Raw genomic sequence first — 20,212 nt, forward strand, 5'->3', positions numbered from 1 at the left:
AATAAAAATGTTCCCATTTTCTGATGTTTCAGGCAAAATTAAATAAAAGTCTTTGTTTCATCAATTGGAAGCTCCGTCCCAAAAGGAATATGCATACATATGTAAACATATGAAAATGTAAAACTTTGAAAAACACAAAGAAAAAATTAACTAACTAGGGGTACGATATCCTTAATCCTTACTTTATATCGATAATGATTAGTATATTTTAATGGGGTCAGTTATTGAAGGGCCAACATTTATTTCAGAGGGGCAATTTGAACAGACAAATCGTCACATCGGGTGTAATTCTATCTTAGGGTCTACTGAACAGCTTTTGTTTTAATGTCGCCACTTGTTTTTATGTCGCCACTGTGTGTTATAATTATTATCACCATCATTTTGGGATTCTTTTATTCATCATCTGCCTTTATTGTTTAAAAAAATCTATGTAATCATTTGCAAATAGTTTTGAGATAACATTAGTATTTCATTTTGAAAAATCGAACCGGATGTGTTTCAAGTTCCGCAACTGGTAGCGTTAGCTAACTAGCTAGTTTGTTGTTGCTTCAGCAACAGCTGCTAAATTAGCTATATATCGTTCTGTCGACTTTGACACATCGTCGACTAGCCGTCGGACGGTAACAAGCGCTGGGACTTTGGGTAAAACGTGGCCAGGCAGCCGAAACCTAAAAGTGCATTGACGTTTTTTGCTAGTTGGATTCGCAACCTCGCCCACTACACTAGCTAGCGTTACATGTTAAGCTAACGCTAACCTCTATAGACACCCCTCAGCCTATGAAGTGCAGCTAGCTTAGCGAATTCATCTAAGCTAGCAGTGCCTAACAACGTTACAAATTCACATGAAGTAATTCAACTGAGGTATGTCGTTGTTTAATGTAACGTCATCTATTTCATCAGTGCCAGTAGCTGTAGCAGAGTTAGGTTATCTCACTTCCGCTTTTGTCTGAACGGTTTTACATTTACTTTGATAGCAATTCATTTTTGTTACCCACTTCTTGAATTGACGTTACAGTACATTTGCATATTAATTAGATATACTAACTTAGTTATTTTCAACAGCCAAGCTTCAGTCATCACGAAGTATCGTTAAACAACTGAACTGTCACTGTTGGCACATAACGTTACTTAGCTTAACTCTACTCTGCGTTAGCTACGGCTAAGCTTCAAGTCTTGTGACCTGCAGGTTGATATCGACACATCTGTTAATGCTTGGTTGTTCGATGAAGCTTATGTGTTGAATTCCGTAATGATATATGCACGAAATACATTTTATGTCAAAAAATGTAATTTAGTCGAATACAATTTTTTGAAAACCACCTTGTTCATTTACCACAAAATGTAGAAATAGAAAATCAATAGAATGTTGATAGAAAATCTCTCAGCATTATTGCTAATTTAAGATACATTATAACCTCGCTATACTAGGGTATTTGGTACAGTGAAAGAATCCAAGAAAATGTGTTTCCCTTGAAGGTGTTTCTGTTGCAGTGATGTTGCTCTGTCCTGTGCAGGTGTATCCTTTGTTAAACCAACTTGATGGCAGGTTCCCAGTGGGAGCTTCCCCCAGAGCTATGTTGTCGGCCCATGGCCTTTGTTGCTCTAACTGGTCTGGATGTGGTGTACAATGCCGTGCACCGGGCCATTTGGGATGCCTTCTGCGCCAACCGGCGAGCTGACAGAGTTCCTATCTCTTTCAAAGTCCTTCCAGGAGACCATGAATACCCCAAATGTCGCACAAAGGTGAGCAGTAGATATAGAGATCTAGAAGTCCATCAACAATCAAGACCGTATGATATCCCAAAACCTATGACAAGGAATTGGAACACAGTTTCAGTTGTCATTATGCTCACTTGCAAATTTCTGCGTCAGTGCTACGATGTGGAAAAACATCAAATCACAAAAAAAGTTGTGAAGTCTTCACTGAGATCAGTGTTGCAGTCAATGCAGTATGTATACCTTTTTTTTCTGAATGGTGTATCGTCTCTGTTTGCCTGTCTAGCGAACGTCCTATGAGTGGTACATCCCTAAAGGCATCCTGAAAACGGGTTGGATGAATAAACATCTGAACCTGGTACCAGCTCTGGTTGTTCTATTCTACGAACTGGACTGGGATGACCCACAGTGGAAAGAGAAACAATCTGAATGTGCAACTAAAGTGGAGATTGTCAGGTAGGAGTACATGTTATATGTTATTTGTAATTTGTAAGTCGCTTTGGATAAAAGCGTCTGCTAAATGACTGTAATGTAATGTAATTTGCCTTCAGAAAGGGTTTTATTGGGTGACTAGCAGCGAGAGAGCAGGTGCTTCAGGTTTCTGTTTGATCAGCCTTGATTTGGTCCATTTGAACTGTTATATGTACTCTGTATGTAGGGGGTTGTTCTGCTGGTTGTAGTTTTTTTCATCAGATACAACTTGTCATGGATTTTCAGCATTTGTTTTTCAGATCAACTTCCATCATCCATTTCCATTTATTATATTTACAAAAAGTTATAACATAATAACGCTAAATATATGATAGATCATGCAACACTGCCAGTAGACTGTTGTTGTTGTTGTTGTATAGTTAAAATTGTTTCTTATTCCATTTTTCCAAAACTTGTTTAAGTATTTAGTGACTTTTGTATTGATAGCATTTTTGACAGCTGTCATACCTGGAAAAAACAAGAAAACCATTTGGAATGGACTGGGCTTCATAGAGCTAAAAGTATCCAGCAGATCAGCTCTTGACATTCCTTTATGCTACACAAGAAACACAAAACATCTGTGGCGTTTGGTCCAGCTGGTCAGGCGGTGATAGTCTCAATGTCCGCTGCACTTAATCCAGTACACACACTTCCTTATCTGATGAGGATGAGTCTGTCATAGCCTCGTCCATACGTGCTATAGGGACAAAAGTGAAAAGGCAACAAACTGAAAAAAAAATATAGAGAAGTCCATGGGAGCTACTGGCTGCCGCATCTGCATGCACCACCAACTCCAGACTTGTGTTTGTCTTTAGGACCAGTCTTCAGGGCAGGAACACCAAGGTGGCTGTGGTTCTAATCCAGAAGAAAACTCCTCTACCACCAGGTAAAGTTCTCTACTGAATCATATTTAAGTTATGCACATGTGTCATATCTCATCCACATAAGTTTTAACATGTATCTTCAGTATATTCTTGCCTTTCTTTCTGCAGTACAAAATTGTGCTGTCCGCACAAGGGTCCCGCGGGCACTGGTCAACTTATTTTTAAAGTGTTCAACCAAACCTAAGCCAAATGCTGTCTGTTTCACCTTTCTTTTTCTTCCCAAAACATCACTTATGTTCTTCGTTGTACAGGAGAGGACCTGGTAGCATCAGAGAGAGCAGCAACTCTTTGTAATGCCTGTGATCTGTCCGGAAAGAGTCTCTTCGTACTGCCACACACCGACCACTTAGTGGGCTACATTATAAGGTATTATAATTCACTAATGCCATATAAATAAACATTTTTAATACATATCGATGTAGATAGATATTTTGCAATTCATGAACTTATTGTCCAAATGACATTGACCATTTGGCTCTCCAATTAAAGTTGATGTTTTTATTACATGAGGTCTTTACTCTGATATTAATTGATATGCAATTTTGAATACACTTGCCACATTGTTATTAATATTGTGCCATTGACAGCTCTTTCAATGTGGTGCAGTCTTCTCGCTAAAATGAAACCAATGCATGTCATACGTGCAGCCAATAAATCTCTTCCAAACATTGTGTGTTTATTAAACTGAATTTGTGGTTCTGTAGGTTGGAGAATGCTTTCTACGAACATGCTCAGACTTACTACTACACTGAGATCCGTCGAGTCAAATCACATAAAGAGTTCCTCAACAAGACAACGCATCAGGTAGGAAGGCGCGCACACACACACACACACACACACACACACACACACACACGCTTTAAAATGCCCTGTCCTTATGCTGTTTCTTCCTCTCCTCTTCTTCATCTCTCGGATGTTCCTAGCTGCTGTTCGTCAGACACCAGTTTAAAATTGCCTTCTTCAGTGAGCTGAAACAGGACACCCAGAATGCTCTCAAGTAAGTCTGAGCCTATAGACTCGTAATGGGAACGATGATACTCTCTTCGTTGTTGTCAGCTCCTTGCAGGACTTAATGAGACTTAATGTTTTTAGCAGTAGTGTTTTTCCATCAGCAGATTGAAGTAAACAAATAGCGTATGATCTCCTGGAAAATGTGTTGCATTCACAAAGGTCTGATAATAGGAATGTTGTTATTGCTTATTAACTATTGTCATAATTATAGGAGACAAACTTCTGCTCAGAGTTTCTGAACAGTAGTTTGTTTGAAACTTGAACAAAAAAGAAATAATCAGAAGCATTACATTTTTATGGTTGCTAGTAGTATAGACACAGGTAGACCTGTATGTTGTATTCCAGCCGTTTCTCTTATTTTGTAAGTTTGTTTGTTTTCGTAGGTACTACAGAACTGCATACAGTCTTGTTCATGAGCTCAGGGCCCACGAGACCAACATGTTGGAGATCAAAACGATGGCAGGATTTATCAACTATAAGGTACATTTCCATCTGTCTGTTTGTAGCTGTGAAAATGGTCCTCTCATCACACCCCTGTGACAAGATATCTCAGAAAGAGTTGTCAGCCAGAAGTGTACAAAGATGAGATCCTGAGTTGTTCTGTGTTCAGTGACAATGCATAAAACATGCAGGGATTTGACTGACAAAATGGGATTCAACTCGGGAGGGGGGGGCAAGGACCCCCAAACTGATAGGGAGATGGAGCAGGGACCCCCTATTATATACAGTATATTGTATAAAATTGTGTTTTATATTAAACTGGACCTGGTGCCATGTATAAACATACCTTGTTATTGTGCATTCAATACTAAAGTATTCAAATAATACACAGGTTCATATATTCATGTTTTTATTTTAAACTTGTGCAAGCTACAGTGAGTAGAGTGGCCGTGCCACTGCCATTTAGAAACATACCTTCTATGATAATCATGCATACAAGCTATTCAAATTGACGTTTTTATTTTAAACATAAATGTGGAAACAAAATAGAGTGATGGCCTATTAGTACCACTGCCATGCATAAACATACCTGCTATCTTGCATACAATACTGAACTATTCAAATAATGGACAGATTCATGTTTGGGAAAAAAAAAAGTCTAATCAACCATAAATTTCTCGGACCCCCTGTTGAAGACCTCAGACCTACAGTTTATGATGATTGGCATGCCCCTAGTTTAGAGAAACAGACAGGAGTAACAGCATGGGAGCAAAGCAATGTACTGCTATGGCCAGGGGCAGCAGCAAAATGTATTTTAGCCACCTAAAGAATCAATTTCAGTTTAAGTGTACACTGTATTTAGAAAATGTTCACCCCTTTACCTTGAAATTGTAAGAAAGGGCTGTCATTTCTTTTTCCTCTCTCTAAATTCCTTGATGTCTCTCTTCTCTCTTTTTTTTCTCTTTAGATATGTCGTCTGTGTTTCCAGCATAACACTCCTCTAGATGCTATCGCCCAGTTTAGGAAGCACATTGACCTGTGTAAGAAGAAGATCGGCAGTGCTGAACTGGCGTTTGAGCACGCTGCATGGATGTCTAAACAGTAAGATGTGTTTAACATGTTGAAGTTATTAAAACTTAAATGATAGGTCTTTATTTACTTGGCTGCATGACTGAAAAAAGTACTTTGACAATACTTGCTGGGGTTTACATCTGGCTGAATTCCAGTTGCTAGAGCAGTGTAGTATTCTCCTAGTGTTGGGGAGTGAGGTGGAGGGACCCCAGTGTGTACCTAGCTAGTTCTTGTCTCATTTGTGTTCTGATAAACATGAAGGTAATCAAATTGAGTGCCCCATATTGCTATTTTCCAAGCTACTGTAGCTGTCATAGGGACTCTAAATGAAAAACATTTGCGAGGGAACGCACAACTTTCTCAGGAGAATGCAAAAGTATTTATCTTTTTTATTTTTTCCTCCATCTATTTTTCTTCTCCCCCATGTCCCCATGAGAGCTCCGTAGTTATTAGTCATTTTGTACTGGGGACTAATCTTTATGCCTGATGAAGACAGACTTGTACATCTACTGTATAAAGTCCTTTGCTTCCTCACAGGTTCCAGTCGTTCGGTGAGCTGTTTGATGAAGCCATAAAGTTGGGTCTGACAGCCATCCAGACCCAGAACCCTGGTTTCTACTACCAACAAGCTGCCTGTTACAGCCAGGACAGGAAACAGCTGGCACAGCAGCTTTGTCAGGTGATAAAGCTACAGCTACTGTTACTACCTCTCTAAGGACCATGTCGGAAATCAAAGAGGTTTACACCTGATGCAAACAGCCAGCTGTCATAGAGAGGGGGTGACACGATAAAGTTAAAGTGCAGTCTCTCCTGGAAGACATTCAAAATGTTGCACTTGGTTATTAACATGAAGAGTGACAGGAAATAGTTGTGTAAAGAATAAAACAACACAATTTTCTTTTGTAGTAACAGTAAGTGCTAAGTCTTAAGATAAAATCTTAGTAGAATCGTCATAAATCAAGTTGCAAAATAAGCCAATAATATTCACCACGTTAAACCTGAATGAATAATCGTTTCTATGAAGAAGCTTATATGTACTATCTTTCCCATAAAACACCAGTTAATGGTTTAATTTGATTGGTTGGTTGTTCAAGGCTGGAACGACTTATCCCTCTTCCGACCCAGGGGACACCCACACTGGGGGACTGGACTTCTATGGCCAGAGACCATGGAGACAAGGACACCAGAGTATGTTCTCACACACAGTTTCTCTAATGTCCAATTAAAAAAGTGTTGGATGACACATTTTTTAGCATTGCATCATGACATCCAGTCAAGTGTCTCTGACAGTGTTAGACATGTATGGGTAAGACATGGCTTCTGTGCTGTTGTATTTCCAGGTATTGAACCTCCAGATGCAGAGAAGGAGAAGACAGGGATTTTGGCCCTGCAGATAAAAGAGAGAGATGTACCACATTCTGTAAGAATTCACAGCTGTGGTCAAATTGTAGCTCATGGTTTCATTGTCCCATTGCTTTGGGGCATGCATCTGAAATACACTAGTTTTATCATTTCTATATGATTATAGCATTATTTTCACATTATTATAATGGTTTTTGTTTGTAGAAAATAAGTCAATTCCTGTGAAAATGTGTGCAGTTTGTGTGACGCATTGCCATTTGCCACGGTGTATTTTTTTGATGCCACCACTGGAGGGTGCCAAACTCTATATATTAATAATGATATTTCAAATTCTAAACAAAGTGGTTTTAAATTCCATCAAGTAGATAATTCTTTAACCCAAGCTTGAAAGACTGTTGTAGTTGTGTGTTAACAACAGCAGAGGAAAGATGGTCAGTTTTGTGGTGTGCTTTTATGCTAGGAAAGTATAACAGTAGCAATGTTTTCAATTTTGAAAAACAAGCTGTTTTCAGCACCTTCAACACAAAATGCTCCAGTCTTCAGAACAATGCACCTCCTGCTGTCAAATATTGATCCTTTGTCATCACAGTCCCATATTAAAAATTGTACTGCTGTACGGAAACGTGCCTCTCACTGTCTGCCCCAACAGGAGCTGATAATAGCACTTCTCAGTAATGCTGTCGCCCAGTTTAAGAAGTACAAATGCCCTCGAATGAAGAGTCACCTCAGTGAGTATCATTGTGCTCTTTTAATATCCACAGTCCTTTATGGCCTCCAGTGCCTCCAAAGGATGCTACATCCAAATGAGGGATGTTAGATTTCATTATTAATAAAGGCACTACATATTATTCTTCTGTTAAATGCTGTTTGTATTTTATAGTGAGTTTGATTATTGATGCATTCTCTTTTTACAGCCTTGTACATGTAGACGTAAACACCTGCACTCATCAGGTAGACGTTTTTGAGGCTTTGGTGGACCTTGTAGGATATGAAAGTTGTCGATGTTATGTGACCACTTAGTAAGGTGAGGTCATCAAAGCATCCTTCAGATCAGTTACGTCACTAAAGCCTCCAACCTAAGTTGCAGCTTGTACTTTTTGAAGACATGTAAATTAGTGCAATGCCAGGTCTGCACGTGGACAAGTAACTTATAAAACGTGGCTTGAGAGAGACCAGGATCTGCCTTCTGGTTTACTTGACATTGATATCTGCTAGAGGAGCCATATGTGGCCTTATGTCATATGAAGACACAAGCCAGCTTTTATTTAGGTCATATTGGCCGCCAGTCATGGTTTGTTTTTTAATATTATTTTAGACGTACTGTGGTAAATTCTACATTCTTATATTTTTTCATTTACACACAGATGTTTCAGAGAATGTATGGTGATGAATATTTGCCTCACAGTCACGGAAATGTATTGTTAAGTGTGTATGAGTTCTGACTACAAGTATTCATTTATTTTCAGAAATGTAAACCTTTTAAATGTCTGTTTGTAATGCCACTGTTGTTGTTGTTATGGGAAAAAAATGCTAGAGGGATTTTGATTGTCAATGTTTGGCAACAACATTGATTTTGATGCATTGCTCCATAATACAGCAGCAATAACCCTAGTAGAAACCAGGAGAATAGCATGTATGTTTGCCATAGAACTGGTAAAAACAGTAAAAACTACAATCTTGAAACCAGTGCTATAGTTTGAAAGCCAGATATAATAGAAGGCATGATTGTATGCTGAAATGGCCTTGGGGTTTCAATGGGCACATTTGTGTCTTAATGGCCTGGGTGTATGTGTTTTGGTTTTATTATAGACTTAATGGAAAAAACTAAACTCACATCCTAGCCAAAATGCCTCCATATGCATAAACACAGCCATAATGGCCCAAAACAGTTAAATAAAAAAGATCTAAACTGTCTCTAGTGATGCACAAGGGTTATGCTTTACCTTGTGTTTAACCTTGTCTCACACAATATTTGTCTCGTTTTGTCTCCTTTGCAGTGGTGCAGATGGGAGAGGAATACTACCATGCTAAAGACTACACCAAAGCCCTTAAGTAAGTCTAAACACATGCTGGACTTGTAAAGGACAATTCCACTCTCTGACTTTCATGTACATGCTCCAAATAGTCTTGGGAGTAACCTTAAAGTGATACTTCACGCAAAGTTTCAGCCATTCTCTGTCATTACACAGTTTGTCATAAAAGAGAAAAATACACACTTTTTGTATTCAGGTTAGTATAGTCGACAGATGGAATATATACTCTCTGTGTGGAAACTGGATGCTAATGGGTGATGAGCCAGTCCTGAGTAGACCAAATCTACTTTCCAAACAGAACTATTAACATCTGGAGATACAGTGAGATTGTTTCCTTAATCTGTGTTTGTAAGCAAGATATGAGTATTTGCATGTGTGTGTGTTTGCATCAGGCTGTTGGACTATGTGATGTGCGACTATCGCACAGAGCGATGGTGGGGCCTCCTGACTGCCATATTGACCACCGCTCTGCGCTGTGCTTATCTGATGGCCAGTGTTAAAGACTACATCATATACTGCATGGAGCTGCTGGGCAGAGGTAATTAAGAAGGCCATACTGAGCGATTATAAGCCAATCAGTGTCGTTTACTTCTGGCATGAAGGAGGTTACACTGTTTATTTTATCGATGATCCAAACTGTCCATTGTACTTCAATTTGATAGATTTCTGTTGTATATTGATGAGATTCCCATACTCAGAGGCCTTACTTGACCAGTGTGGTTTTGTTTTTGGGAGAATAGTATAGCATTAAGTGCAAACAATATCCCTTTAAAATACAATGAAATGTCTGTTTGATACAACAATGATTCATCATTAATGGCTTATGCTATTTCTTTCAACAATGAGACCACTCATATGTGACTTTTACTAGTTAAACATGACACTAAAACACATAAGAACATTTAATAAAGGAGAACAAGTAAACAACAAAACACAACAAGTAATTGGTCCTATGAAACTTTTAATTTGGTAATTAGAAGAACCTGTTCTGTGTTGGGGTTTTTGGCTAAATGCTACTTCCTGTCTGTTCCTTACCTGCAACATTCTAGAGAGTGCACCCCACAGGTTGAGTGCTTATGTGGGACAGAGCTGCCATCTGATTGTTTCCTAAGTTGATATCCAAAGATTTATAAATATATAACGCATTCAATTTCACCACAAAACCCAACAGTTATGAAAATATATGGTAGAAGAGGTAATTGTTTAGTCGTCTTGTCTTCTAGCTTCAACCTTGAAGGAGGAACAAAAGTTGAGGATTGAGAAGAATCTCATCCAAGTCCTGATGGTGAGTAGAAGGATAGCAACCGGCTCAACATGCTCGCTCAGCAAATCAAATCAAAGCAATATCAAAGAACTAACATGGCACTAAGCCATGTCAGAATGTGACTTTATGCCGTTAAGGTATGATTTAAGTGCAATAAATGTAGGCTTCATTTGATATTTTATTTCTTTCATACGTACAGTATTTGAATCGTCTTTCTGTTTTTCAGAATGAAGTCCCTGATGCCGAGCCAGAGTGTGATCCATCCTCTGACGGTGCAGCCAGGTCGCTGTGGAACGACCGCATGGCTTTGTCCGGATCGAATGAGCTCACTATAGAAGTGCAGGACTACATCCCATTCAGTGAGTAATACACAATCACTCCAAGTCAACCATTCACTTCACGTAACTGTTCACACTTAAAAACTATATTTTACTCTCCTCAATGTTCGTGTACATGAAGACTAATGCTCTTACGCTTGTCATACTGCAATATGTCTTATACAGTATTTCTAAGCGTTTCAAACTCTCTCTCCCTGACTCCAGTTCAGTGTAAGGCCAAGTTCCAGTCTCCCAGTTTCCATGTAGACCAGCCCATCCAACTCCAGGTTTTCCTCCAAGCCGACTGTCCTCATCCTGTATCTTTCAACAAGCTGGCTGTCAGCCTCAGTAACCAGGTACTCTCCACACAAATGTAATACAAGGCAGAAAACATTTCTTTTCTCCTGCATCAGGCATTGGGGTTTTTTGTAGGATTTTCACTACACAAACAAGACATAAGAAATATCTTCAAAATAACTTTTAGTTATGGTTGGAAATAATAATAGATCCAATTCTGTTTTCCAGCAGTTACTGATTGTTTTGTTGGCGTTTAAGAGATAGTTGGGATTTTTTGAAAAGGGTTTTAAGAGATGGCAGTCAAGTACCAGGACAGGAGCAAAGTAATGTAGCGCTGTGGATAGGGGCAGCAGCAAAACACATTGTGGACACCTGAAAAATCTATATCAGTTTAAGTGTACACTTCTACGGAACTGAAACCAAGCATGAGCACCTTCTATGTACAACACTACCTAAGGATACCTAAATTTTATAACCCATTTTTGACAAATAGAAAATGTTGAAAAAACAATCATGTTTCATGTGTGTGTGCAGGAGTACAACCAGTGGTGTGTGGTGGAGTCTACAGGTCAGGAGAGTATGAGCCTTTTGCCAGGAAAAACCAAATGCCACAACTTCAGCTTTGTAGCGAAGACCGAAGACGTTGGCAAGAAGATTGAGGTGTTTGTTTGTGTCTGTCTGTCTGTCTGTCTGTCTGTGACGGAGAGAAACAGATGGTCACTGGCTGTTTATGTTTTTGGTTATGCACCTTTAGATGACCGGTATTGAGCTGATGCTGGGCAGTGACAGTGGCCGCTGTGTGTTTCTGGGCTGGAGAGGGGCGGGTGGAGATGCGGCCTCTACCCATGAAGCCTTGCAGGCTAGCAGGTCATCCCGCCGATGGGGGCGGGGTGTGGAGGCACGTCAAGAGCTAGACTGGGATAGCCTGACCATGCAGCCCAGTACCATGTAAGGCTTTGTTCAGGCACAGTACAACCCCAGTATTCCTGTAGAAGTTATTATATCATCTGTCAGTTTCTACAGTATCAGATCTTATCTCCACTGAAGTCAACAGAAGTTTGAAGGGTTTTGTGTGTTCGCTACTGTTTGTTGTTTAGGATCATCTCCAGAGTCCCAAAGATCTCCGTTCAGCTGAGCCACCAGCCTCCTGCACTCAGCAATGAAATGTACTGCATCAACCTCATTGTCCAATCACAGGAGGGGGTTGTGGCAAAGGATGTCAAACTGACAGCTGGCCTCAAACCAGGTACACTGAAATTTCAACCTTATAAAGATTACAAGTTAATATCTATTCCTCAGTCAGGTATAGCAGCTAAATTAGCTTTTGAAATTGGAAAACTGCTTCCATTTCAAATTTCATTTAGTTTATGGTTTTGTGTTTGTCTTGATTGATCTGTCCAGGCCAGGATGCCAATCTAGGCCAAACCACACATGTGACACTCGATGGATCAAAGGTTTGTGATGACACTGCGCCTGCCCTGCTCCCTGACGTTCCTCTAGGAGATCTGAAACCAGGAGCAAAGGTACACACACATTCAAAAAGAACCCTCATGCCTTCCTAGGGACATTTTTGGGCTTTGCATTTTTTGGGGGGATAAATGAGGCTATGTTGTTGCATATTTTGGAAGTTCAACCTCAGCTTCTATAATAAGTCTATAATAAACTATCTAACCGAAATTCACTGAGATCCTTAAGGACAAAAATGTCTCCATTGAAACCCACTAAGACCACAATCTTTGACTAAAGACAGAAGAGTTTTATTCATTTTCTGACGAGTTTGAATGAAGTGTGTTTTGTATGTAGTATAAATGTTAGATAGACCTGATGGGCAGGTGGCACCTTGCATGGTAGCCCCTGCCATCAGTGTGTGAATGTGTGAATGATGACATGTAGTGTTAAAGAGCTTTGAGTCGTCGGGAGACTAAACAAGTGATGTACAAGTACAGTCCATTTACCATTTTACCATTTAATTCTTGTATGGTATGTGCCTGCAGTTGGAGAGATGCGTGTATGTGAAGTGTGTGTCGACTGGATCAAGGGTCTTCCTGTTCCATGTGGCCTACAGCATCGACACCACAGTGGAAGGACGTCAGATTGTCTGCAAATGTCATAAGGTAGAGAAGCTCATCTGACCTGCAGACATAGCTGACAGCTAGCACAGTGTTCTTATCTTGTCTAGTGCATGTTTCAATTACACATGCACAGAGCTTTTTTCACTTGGTTCATTCTTAACTTGTTGTCTTTCAGGATGAGACTGTTACCATAGAGACAGTGGTCCCATTTGAGGTGTCTGTCAAGTTTGTGTCCACCAAGGTCTGTAGCTGGTACTTTTATTGGTTTATCTACAAAGCAGGCATGCCAGAGGGCTGTTAGTTTTCATCCATTTTTATATTCTAGTGCAGTATGTGTTTTGTCTTAGCTTTACAGTTTTAAACAGGCAGATCATGTATATTTTACTCGAATTAGTATGTTTTAGAAAAGCTCTTCAGTGGGAACTGAAAAATAGTTTAGATTGTTAGTGAGCCTTGAGATTGTGGTTGTGCAGTAGCAGGTGTTATGGCTGGTGAGACTTTATTATTTGTATTATTAGTTTGAGCCACTGGACCGAGTGGTGGTGGACATCCCCTTCCTGTTGATGACAGACATCCTGTCATCGTCTCCCTGGCCTCTTCTGCTGGCCTCCTCTTCTTTGCAGCTGCTCACTATGAACACAAACACACCACAGCTGCAGTCACAGCTACAGGAAGGTACCTGATTACTTTTCACCGTTATCTTACAGACGTTTTTAACATTCAAAGCTGTAAAAAACAAATGACTACAACATATTGTGTGTTTGTGTGTTCAGTTGTTTTGCAGACAGATGAGTGTGCCAGTGAGTGTTTCTGTCTCCGGTGTCCACCACTGGTCAACAGCACTAACACTGTAGCTACAGGACAGTACCTGATATCATGGAGGAGGTATGTACACGCACAGAAACAGAAACAGAAACAGACATTGGCAGTTTGAGAGCGGTCATCAGTGGCTTTGAATCGGGTTGTAAAGGGAAAATCTGGCGCCTTTTATGTGCATAGCTAATGAGTTTTGATGGTAACTGTAGTGAGGCAGTGTGTTATATGACCCATAAATCTGATTTTCGAGCTGCAAAATCTGTTATTTGTCCTGCATCCAGCGGCGTCATTTGACGTGATAGTGACGCAGTTGGATGCAAGGAATAACCACAGGCTGCTATTTAGCTTGGTTTTCTAGTCTCTCTAGGTAGCCAGGGGCAAAAACAGAGCTTCCTTGTTCTCTTTGCTTGCATTGCAAAATAGAAAAGGCATCCCAAATATGAGCATATAAGACTACATTTTACAGTGTTTTGGCTGACTCAGAAATTCAGCCCTATTTATTTGAGTGTACTGCTGAAGAAATGCAGATAGCGTCTGCGGCTGCATTAGCTGTGGAAGAGGATATGGTCGGCAGGTACCGTCAGAAGCATTACCATTCACATCTATAAACCAATGTGTTTATGATTGTATTTTTACTACAGCACAGTGGTAGAAGAAGTACTTAAGTAAAAGTAATACCAGTGTAAAAAGTAAAAGTTCTGCATTCAGAATCTTACTTAAAGTTACTACAAAGAACTTTCAACTGGTTATCAGTTTAATACTTATTCCTCTATATGACCTACATGAGTAAAGGAGACCATCAGCGAGCTATTCCTATAGAGTCATTCTTAATGTTCGTCATCGTTGCCACTGGGTCGGATTCCGATCGAAATCAGATGAAATCCTGCAGGTTCACCCGAAACTTTAGAATCCTAGTTAACCAAATCGGCACCCAAATATGTACTAGTGATAGTATTGAATGGTGAGATAAGCATATCGTGCCTACAATTTTTTGCTTTAATTGACTACAATTATTAATACTGATTGGACATCCACATAAAAGGTGGCAATTTTTTAAGTTTTAATTTGATTTTTAACTCTTGTTTTAACTCCTGTCCTGCAGAAAGTCCTCCAGTGCAAACAGTCCCCTCATCCAAACTGCAGTCACTCTACCTCATGTCATCCTGGAGTCTGTCCCTCTTTACATCCACGCTGGTTAGTCACGTGAAGTCACACAACACACTGTACACATTTGTAAACTGATCTTACAAGTGTTACTTAGTTAGTTTGCACACACTATGCATACAGTTTCCATATTTTTCTTCTTTTCGTCATTAATTGTCCTGTTGTCAGTTGTGTTGTATGTTGGCATGTTATTTCTACATGTCTTTGTTTTGGTGTAGAGCTACCATCATATGGGCGAGTCAGAGAGTCTCTCTCAGTTCGCTACCACATAGAGAACAGAACCTCTCTGGTGCAGGAGGTGGAGATGGCCGTTGAACCGTCTGATGCCTTCATGTTCTCTGGACTCAAACAGGTACGACGGTGCTCCCTTTTCAAGCTGCATTTTAATCAGCTGGGTCAAAACTAATAGTTCAGCTTTTGTAAAATGAATAGGTTTCCTGATTACACCTGTGGTCACTTAACTGAACCAAAGAAAAAGTGTTACATTGATGCCTTTTAGTTCCTGTCAATTTATTTTTCACACTGACTTAGTACTAATATCCCTGTGATGCTCTACTGCAAGTTAAAGTCCTTCATTCAAAACCTTGCCTAAGTAAAAAATAAAATACACTTTATTAGCATAGCACCTTTCATACAAGAAATGCAACACAAAGTACAATGCAATAAAGGAAGACAGATTTTAACAAAATAAAAAGCACACTTAAGCCAATGAGATATGAGTGAAAACTCTGGAAACAGACCACAGATTTTGGAATCCAAAATGAAAAGTTGACATTATTTGAGAATAGTAGAAAATGTCAACTGACAGTTCAGTTTGTTTCAGTTCATGTTCACACACTGCCTCAAAATGTCTCCCGAATCTAGCTGCCAGTGGAGTTTGTACTGCAATTTAAAATTTCAAGTTCATCATGTCAATACATTTGTGAACAGCATCTCCAAAAAAACTAAAATTAATAATGAACTTAGAAATATCTACATGATTTTGGCACATTAGTGTGATTTTTGAATTTAAAAACAATTGTGACATATTTAGTTGTATACATTATCTGTTTAATGGACAAGTAGAAAGTTGTGCTGGACAGATTGCTCTATTTTATAAATGTGTCAGAAAGTCTCCTTCATTAACTTAAATTGTATAAACGAACGCTTCTCATTGGAGACCGAAGACAATTTACAGGTTTGAATTTGCTGACGGTTTTTACTGTTATACTGTTATTTATTGTGTGTGTGTGTGTGTGTGTGTGTGTGTGTGTGTGTGTGTGCGTGCGTGCGTGCGTGCGTGCGCGTGTGCGCGCGCAGGTACGTCTGCGTATCCTTCCCGGCACAGAGCAGCAGATGCTGTATAACTATTACCCACTGATGGCTGGTTACCAAACACTACCACAGCTCAACATCAGCCTGCCCCGCTGCCTGACCGCCAACACACACACACTGAGACGCTTCCTGCCGCAACGCATCTTTGTCAAGGTAACACACTCACAGAAACGTATCCACACCACTGAGTTAGCAGTCATCGCTATCTGAATGCCTAAACATATTCAGCGTTGTCTTTTCCTTTCTCCTCAGCCTCAGGGTCGACAGCTGGATGATGCCTCCATTGCTGCAGCTTGAGAAAAAAACACACAAACTGCTAACTGTAAATATGAAAACAAAGCAATGTTGTGTAGGTTGTTCTAGATGTATGATTCTTCACAGATGACAATATTAACACTATTTGTTTGTTTGACATTGTTCTGTAAAAACACCAGGAAAACCATGGGTTGACAAAACATCAAAAGACAATTGTTTATGTTCAGAGTCAATGTGATGACTTGATGAGCAGGATTGCTGGTGAATATACTGATAAATTAATGATCATTTTACAATGAAAATCATGTATGAATCTGATGTGAGCTAATGGAATTTTGGGTAAAGTGTAATACATGAAAATGTAATGTGATGAAAGTTGAATTAAACTGAAGTGACGCAAACTAGTTGTGTTCCATGTTCATGTTATATAATGACTGTTAACAGTGCAGGCAGGTGGCCCCTTGCATGGTAGCCCCTACCATCAGTGTATGAATGGGTGTTGTCAGAACCCGGCTCCTAGGCTATGACAAATATGGAAAGGACACAAGGGATGATGGTAAATTAACTAAATAAAGAAATAGTTACCATTGTGAAGTGTCAGTCAGTAACATCGGTAATGTAAACGGGAATGCGTGTGTGATAGAGTGTGGGGTGTTGAAACAAAAGAAGACCAAAACCGAAGTATAAACGGCACGAAAAGAATAGGTGTTGCTGATAACATTGATGATGGCTCGTGCTCACTGTCATGGTTTACTGGCACACTTGGCCATAGTAGAGCCATCATTAATGTTATACGCCACTGCTTTTTCTTTGAAATCTGTCGCATCAGGAACAGGGGGCTCCGTCACTCCCCGCTGGGTGAGGGTTCACAGCGAGTTAACGGCCACAGAAAGCGCAACAGTCGGGGCGATGGGTGCTGTGAAGCTGGCACGGCCAGAGCCCCCGAGCCACTCTCACTCTGCCAGCTGAACTAGAGCCGGCTGCTGCGCACCACATAAATGCACGCGGAGAGTCAAAATATTTTCAGTTAATTATGACCCTATGATGGGTAACAAACATACCCCCCAAAATCTACACGAAAAGACTGTCTCACCTGCTTAAGGGAGCAAAGCAAAGTAACTTAATACACTAGCCACCGTCGTATCACTTATTTCAGGCTAAGAAGTCGGCCTCCTTGACAGCTGGATATTAACAGATTTGTTTGTGTGTGCAAGAGGTGTAGGAGAACTGGAAGTACTCCAGGATGGACCCGCTCTAAAGGGCCACGACTGGAGGAGGAACCCTGTGTGGTTGGGAACCTCGCTCCGTTGAAGATGTCCAGTGTTCACAGACATCTTCAACACCTCCACGATCATCCCAGTCCCCAAAAAACCAAGGATCACAGGACTTAATGACTACAGGCCAGTCGCCCTGACCTCTGTGGTCATGAAGTCTTTTGAGCGCCTTGTCCTGTCCCACCTAAAAACCCTCAACAAAGGGGGAATAGGGTTCGATTTATCTGGGATATGAACAACTAGTTTAGGCAAAGATAAATGCTCATTTAGTTTTAGCAGCTGAATGGGGGTATCCCAGTGTTTTTTTGGAATTGGCTCCAATTCAGTCTTTTGCAGATCTCACAGCCCTCTCAGCTACCCCATTAGTTTCAGGCTTATATGGTATTGAGTAGATTATTTCACATCCTATTTTTTCTCTCTCTCTTTTAACCCGTTTTCCTGTTGTATTTTGTCTAACAAAACCCTCACAATTCTGGGTGCTAAAGGACAACTCTCCCAGGGCATAACTGTGGCCAATTTCCTGCACAGTTCATCACTTGTGGTTTTTCCCAATTTCCGATTTTGAGGTCTTAGTCTGAAGGTTATTATATTTTGTTCGTCATCTATCATTTGGGACATAGCTTGTTCTACAATTCCTACCATTTGTCTGGTTTGAGGGGTTTCCTCTTCTCCGAGGGTGCCTGCCAGTATGGAGGTGTATCTCTGACTCAATTTCCCTACACCAGAAAGTAGGTGAATGTCTCCCCTATTTGGTTCTTTATGTCCTAAGGTCACTCTTAAATGTCCTAACATTTGGTTGTATTTTCCTGCCCCTACCGTTCTCCTCATTTCTGCCTCGTCCCTATTTATTCGGTGGTGGGTTTTTTGGTCTTATTTAAGTTTTGGATTTGCGGGTAAGGGATCGCCGGTTCAAGTACCGGTACCATGGGGTATTCTGATTGCACGGGTTGTCTGTGTCCATGATAGTCATTAACTATGAGCAGGTAATCTATTGTTTGATTTATGCCGGCGTACTGTTGGTGCGGCGGTGCATAGGGATTAAGCGGAGCATTAGGTATCACTGGCTCTGGACTTCTAGGCGGGGGTCTTTTCGTAGCGTTCACTAAAGCTTCATATTTGTCGCTTCCTTTTGTGACTATCACTGTTTGTTGGTTTACGTATTTATTCAATACGCGTCTCAGGGCTTCTATGGCTTCCCCTGAATCATAGCCGTATTCCCCATCACCGAAAAGAGTCATTCCTATCGTTGCTGTGGGTTCTTGTCTGAGCGCTGCTCTGATGCCCTTTTCCATCATATTTGTGAGGTAATCCACATCAGATAGTGGTCCTGTATAATGAGCTTTATTTGAGTAACACACACCGATTATTTATCTGTCTCTTTTCACTGAAAACATGCAATAATAAGAGTTATCTTAAATACATTCCATGATAATGTGTAGTTTGGGCACCTTGAAATTGCAATGAATTATATTGAAACATGATATATAGAGTATATCTGTGACCTACTCTGCTTGTCAAGCTAATTTAGGTGCAGTGCCTTGCAAAAGTATTCACCCCTCTAGCATTACAAGCTGGAATTCAAATGGATTTATATTTGGACTGTATGTAATATACCTACACAAAATAGTTCAGGTGAAATACAAAAAAAACCCAGTTTATTTAAAAAAAAGTTGTGTGCATATGTATTCATCCCTTTTGTTATGAAGCCTTGATGAAGATCTGGTGCTACTCATCCAGTTCTACACCGCAATAATCCAGTCTACTCTCTGCACAGTCATCCCTGTGTGGTTAGAATCAGCCACCAGACTACAACGGACAGGACTTGTACACCTCCAGAGTCAGCAAACATCACTGCAGACCCTTCTCACCCTGTGTAGACGACCTGTTTCAGCGTCTCCCGTCATCAGTATACATCTTATGCACTGTATATACAGTACATGCTTACATGAATAAACTGCACATAATCATCCACTTCAGTATTTATTTCTTTGCACTATTTGTATTGTTTACAACTTACAGAACACTTGATGTTTTTTTTCTCATTTTATTGTTGGTAATTGGTGATTTTTATATAATTTATTATTATTTTTATAAGCTAATATTAATATTTACTTTTATATCTGTTCACTACTTGTGTACTTAAGAGCCCTGTCTTTTATTTACCTTTATCTGTCCAGCTTTGTTGTCCTTGTCCATAGCTGTTGTTTCTATTTCTGTGAGAGAGATGACAGACGCACAAAAGCCCAAAGTCAAATTCATTCCATTTAGCATGCATACTAAATATAAAGAATAATGCTTATTGTGATCAGGCCTTCAATCTCGAGCCCTGGCTTTGAAATGCTAATGTACACTGATATGTATATGTGATATGTGAACATGCTAGTATCATGGTTTCCTGCGCAAAAAGTAAATATGCATCAAAATCACTGTTGTTAATCATTGACATATCT

The 20,212-nt window shown here is 40.0% G+C and overlaps 1 protein-coding gene across 3 annotated transcripts; it reads left to right on the plus strand.

Moving 5' to 3' along the window:
* The first annotated feature begins 523 nt into the window (after nt 1–523).
* Nucleotides 524–16,892, plus strand: trappc11 (trafficking protein particle complex subunit 11). Of its 3 annotated transcripts, none has more exons than XM_068714177.1 (30): nt 524–861; nt 1,515–1,743; nt 2,003–2,172; nt 3,003–3,073; nt 3,323–3,437; nt 3,776–3,875; nt 3,995–4,068; nt 4,466–4,562; nt 5,491–5,624; nt 6,132–6,273; nt 6,689–6,782; nt 6,935–7,014; nt 7,606–7,684; nt 8,954–9,008; nt 9,382–9,527; nt 10,213–10,274; nt 10,480–10,612; nt 10,796–10,926; nt 11,402–11,527; nt 11,622–11,815; nt 11,965–12,113; nt 12,269–12,390; nt 12,862–12,981; nt 13,115–13,180; nt 13,458–13,614; nt 13,713–13,824; nt 14,858–14,949; nt 15,138–15,271; nt 16,219–16,386; nt 16,486–16,892. In XM_068714177.1, exons 2-30 carry the CDS (start codon nt 1,540–1,542, stop codon nt 16,528–16,530), a joined length of 3,372 nt encoding a protein of 1,123 aa, XP_068570278.1. In that variant the 5' UTR covers nt 524–861; nt 1,515–1,539; the 3' UTR covers nt 16,531–16,892. The 3 variants fall into 3 exon arrangements, with proteins under 3 accessions (XP_068570278.1, XP_068570279.1, XP_068570280.1); XM_068714178.1 differs by having other exon boundaries at nt 524–674; XM_068714179.1 differs by having other exon boundaries at nt 524–642.
* The last annotated feature ends 3,320 nt before the right edge of the window (nt 16,893–20,212 follow it).

Source organism: Cebidichthys violaceus, unplaced genomic scaffold (assembly GCF_023349555.1).
Source record: "Cebidichthys violaceus isolate CVI_PGR_0920_01 unplaced genomic scaffold, fCebVio1.0.p SCAF_2, whole genome shotgun sequence".
NCBI lineage: Eukaryota > Metazoa > Chordata > Actinopteri > Perciformes > Stichaeidae > Cebidichthys > Cebidichthys violaceus.